This window comes from Callithrix jacchus, chromosome 10 (assembly GCF_049354715.1).
Source record: "Callithrix jacchus isolate 240 chromosome 10, calJac240_pri, whole genome shotgun sequence".
NCBI lineage: Eukaryota > Metazoa > Chordata > Mammalia > Primates > Cebidae > Callithrix > Callithrix jacchus.
In genome coordinates, this window is record NC_133511.1 from 70,397,353 (window position 1) to 70,401,549 (window position 4,197).

Here is a 4,197-nt window from a genome sequence, read left to right on the forward strand (position 1 = left end):
TTAGTTTCCCAAAGAGGCCATTAAAGTTCCAAATTGTCTTCAGTCACATTATGACAGGAAGTGAGTGAATAGCCTTGGTTGAGCATATAGTCAGCAAATGTTAAAGAAGGGAATTTCAATTAACTGAGAAATTCCCATTAGGAAAAGAAGAATCAAATGGAAATAATAAAACATTCTCACAAACAGTCATGAAAAAATTCAAGTTCACAAATCAGGAAATAAATATTAATTAAAATAAGGATACAGGAAGAACATATAGCCCAAAAGTTAAGGAATAATCCCCACTTAAGACAGAACCAGGAAGAAAGACTTCCAGCCTAGCTGTTACCTGTCAAACAGAGAATACTGGGCCTCTTACTCAGTTTCTGCTTACCTAGGATTGTAGCACAGCTTCCTGAGTACACACAAAACCTTAAGAACCAAATCTGTCTTTACTCTTCTTCACGGGTTAGCATGTACATAGGGTCCTGAGTGAAAAGTCTGGGGGGGCCCAATGATTAACATGATTTTGAGTCATGGTACCTCAAACATTAAAGAAAAAATTACGATGTTTAAAGAACAGTAAGAAAATCTTTATGAATGGAGAGTATAATGATATTTACAGGGGTTTGTTGTAGGGGAGAGAGATTGGGCTCAACTCTAAATCAACAGTGAAAGGTAAGAATTTATGGCCAAGCGGTAAAGGTAGGGGCACAGGTTATTGAATAGAAAATTATTAAGAGAAAATATCAAGAGTAGGGAAGATTTTAGCTCAACTGACAGTCATAGTCTGTTTTGTGTTGCTATAAAGGAATATCTCAGTCTGGGTATTTTATAGCAAAATAGGTTTATTTGGCTCACAGTTCTGCAGACTGTACAAGAAACATGACACCAATACCTAGTTCTGATGAGATCCTCAGTAAATTCCACTCATGGTGGAAGAGGAAAAGGGAGAAGGCATCACACAGCAAGAGGAAGGAAACAAGATAAAAGGAAAGAGGAAGAAGTAGCCAGGCTCTTTCCTAACAGTTCCTCCGATTTCATCCAGAACAACGGGTGAGAAATAATTCCGTCCTATAAGCATGGCATCATGCCCTTCATGAGGGATTCACCCACATGACCCAAACACCTCCACACTAGGCCAAATCTCCAACATTGGGGATTAAATTTTAACATGAGATTTGGAGGGGACATATGTCCAAAGTATATAATTGACCTAACAGGATTCTTGCTAATAGAAAGCCAGAATTATCAGACATCAAGTGGCCACAGTAGAATATGAGGAATTCAATTGGACATCTCTAATAATCAGATATGTAGGGGGAGGGGCTTTTGTTAAACTGACCTAGCATGACTCTTGCTAAAATTGAACAATATGGAGATAAATATGAAGGCCAAGAACAAGTTGAGAAGAGAATTCAGAGGAATCTGGGTAGAGGAGAGTCTTTGTAATTAGGTAGAATTCCCATTGAAATGTCAAAGACAGGTCACCTTAGAAGATGACATTTGAATGCTCAGGAAGGAAATATTAAATTAAATAAACAAGTAAATAAAGACACCATTTTTTATTTTTGTAAACTTTTCACGTATGCATGTTAGTTTGTTTGTTTGAATGGTTTCATGTGCAACAGTGTCATTGCCCATCTTAATTTCAGTTCCTAAGTACATGCACATATCTCAAAGATGTCAAAAGTATGTGTTGAAAAGAAGTATCTTAAATAAAAAAGTAATCTTTGGTCACCTCAGATCACTGCCCAGTTGTCATGTAAGTATATTCCATTAATATTCAAATTAACATATAGAATATTCTTTTAATCATTATGAAAATGACAAGAATACATTGTGTTCATAGGAGTGGTAAAGCAAGCTGCATAACAGTGAAACCTGGGAATACATTTTAATTACATCAGAGCTTCAAGCCTAAACACTGAGCCAACAGAATTGCAAGATTGATTCTTTAATCCTAATAAACATATTGAGAAATTATATTGAAAAGTGGTTAAAATAGTATGTTTCCTTATGGATCTATTCTGCTTGGTTTCTTGACATTGACATTGGGTATTCAAGTAGTTACTCATCTCCTTCAGCTTTTCTTCTGGCACAGTTTTTGTAAGACAAGATATCTTATCTGCTGGCTCTTCACACAGTATACAAAGGGGTTCATCAATGGAGGCACCAGCAGGAAAACATCAGCTATGAGGATCCTAATGACTGGGAAACTGTGTTTGGCAAACCGGTAGATGACAGCTAGGGAGATAATGGGCACATAGAAGATGAGCACAGCACAGACATGAGAAACACATGTATTGAGGACCTTGAGCCTTTCCTTTTGTGATGCTATGTTCATCACTGCTTTCAGTATCAACATGTAGGACATGAAAATAAATGTCAAGTCTAGGATGGCTGTGAGAGCCACAAATAAGCCATAGATGATGTTGACCTTGTTGTCAGAGCAGGCCAGTTTCATCACATCTTGATGGAGGCAATAGGATTGGGACAATAGGTTCTTCTTGCAGTATTTTAGATGTTTTAGAGTGAAAGGAAAGGGGAGGATCAACAAAACATTTTTGAGAGAAAAAGCAAGCCCGATTTGAATGACTCTGGCACTGGTGAGGATGGAAGTATATCTCAGGGGGTTGCAGATGGCAATAAAGCGATCAAAGGACATTATAAGAAGTACAGATGACTCCATAGCTGAGAATCCATGAATGAAAAACTCTTGAGCAATACAGACATCAGGGGAAATTCCTGGAGCATTGAACAGAAAAATCCTCAACATGGTAGGGAGAGAGGAGAGGGATAGTCCTAGGTCAGAGAGAGCCAACATGGAGAGAAAATAGTACATGGGCTCATGCAAAGAAGGCTCTGTTTTTATGAAAAATAGAATGGTACAATTCCCCAGGATGGTAACAGTGTACATGAGACACATGGGGATAGAGATCCAAATGTTGGCATGCTCCATGCCTGGGATCCCAACCAAGTAGAAAACAGAGATTTCCATTTCAGAGGTATTGCGAATGGACATCCCAGTATGTGAGGGAAAAGATGAGAAGCTCAGAAGAGGCGTGCTGTAGAAGTAATAAGTAGATTGGCTCAAATGCCTGGCTCAATCCTTTTGAACTCATTAAGGTCTTATGACACCAGGTATACAGACATAATTCTTAGATACAAACCTGAAAGGAGAAATAGATAGATAGACTCAACTAAAAACAAACTGGGAGAAAAATAATGCAAATTGATATCAAAATCTAATTTTAAAACAGATACAGATTATAACAGATACAAGTCCTATACAAGGGCTACTGATCAACTGAGAATTATACAGACAAATATTATATAAGTCAAAGACTTGAGACTCTTGCTTTTTAATATAATATTGCAATATATGCCCTGTTTATGAATTTATTTAAAAATTTCTGTCATAAAAATTCAGCTGTAAAAGAATTTGTTTAAAATTTTGTTAAAAATTTATAACAATTTCTTTAAAAGTTCAAAGCATTTACATAAAATTCAGAAAAAGAGACATATATATAGTGTCTTCTATGTAAACATGGGTTTTCTTTTCCTTTTCTCAAATCTTCTTTTATAACTCTCAAAAATATGTTGTTATTTTTACAGAGGATTTTACCAAATTTATTTTTAGATAATTATGATTTTATTGCTATTGTTTACAGAATCACTCATCCTGTATTATTTTCTATTTTTCTTACTGACTACTGATCACACAGAGAAAAAATGTAAATTTTTGTTGTCAAAGTCTATCACTCAATGCTCTTCTTTCTCTCTTTGTTTCTTTCCTCACTACCAAAGATTTCTGAATGCTTCTGCATTGTCTTCTTAACTCGTTATACGCCTTTGTAAAGAAATTCTAGGAAGGATTTGTATGTGGTACATATACATCATGGAATATTATACAGCCATAAAAGAAATAAGATCGTGTCCTTTGCAGGGACATGGATGGAGCTGGAAGCTATTATCTTCAGCAAACAGACATAGGAATAGAAAACCAAACACCACTGTGCTCACTTATAAGTGGGAACTGAACAAAGAGAATACATGGACACAGGGAGAAGAAAAACACACACTGGGCCTTGTCAGGGGTTGACTTTGACAAGGGAGAGTATTAGGACAAGTAGCTTTGCTGGGCTTAATACCTAGGTGATGCTTTGATAGGTGCCGCAAACCATCTTGGCACACTTATGAAACAAACCTGCACAT

The 4,197-nt window shown here is 36.5% G+C and overlaps 1 protein-coding gene across 1 annotated transcript; it reads right to left on the reverse strand.

Annotated features, from left to right (window-relative positions):
* Positions 1-809: 809 nt before the first annotated feature.
* On the reverse strand, positions 810-3,146 carry OR51A4 (olfactory receptor, family 51, subfamily A, member 4). Its single transcript, XM_017978525.5, has one exon. It carries the CDS (start codon positions 3,002-3,004, stop codon positions 2,063-2,065), a length of 942 nt encoding a protein of 313 aa, XP_017834014.1. The 5' UTR covers positions 3,005-3,146; the 3' UTR covers positions 810-2,062.
* Positions 3,147-4,197: the final 1,051 nt, after the last annotated feature.

What these genes read in the sequence shown, in the direction of transcription:
- OR51A4 (XM_017978525.5), bottom strand. Translation starts at nt 3,004, where the DNA reads ATGTCCATTCGCAATACCTCTGAAATGGAAATCTCTGTTTTCTACTTG.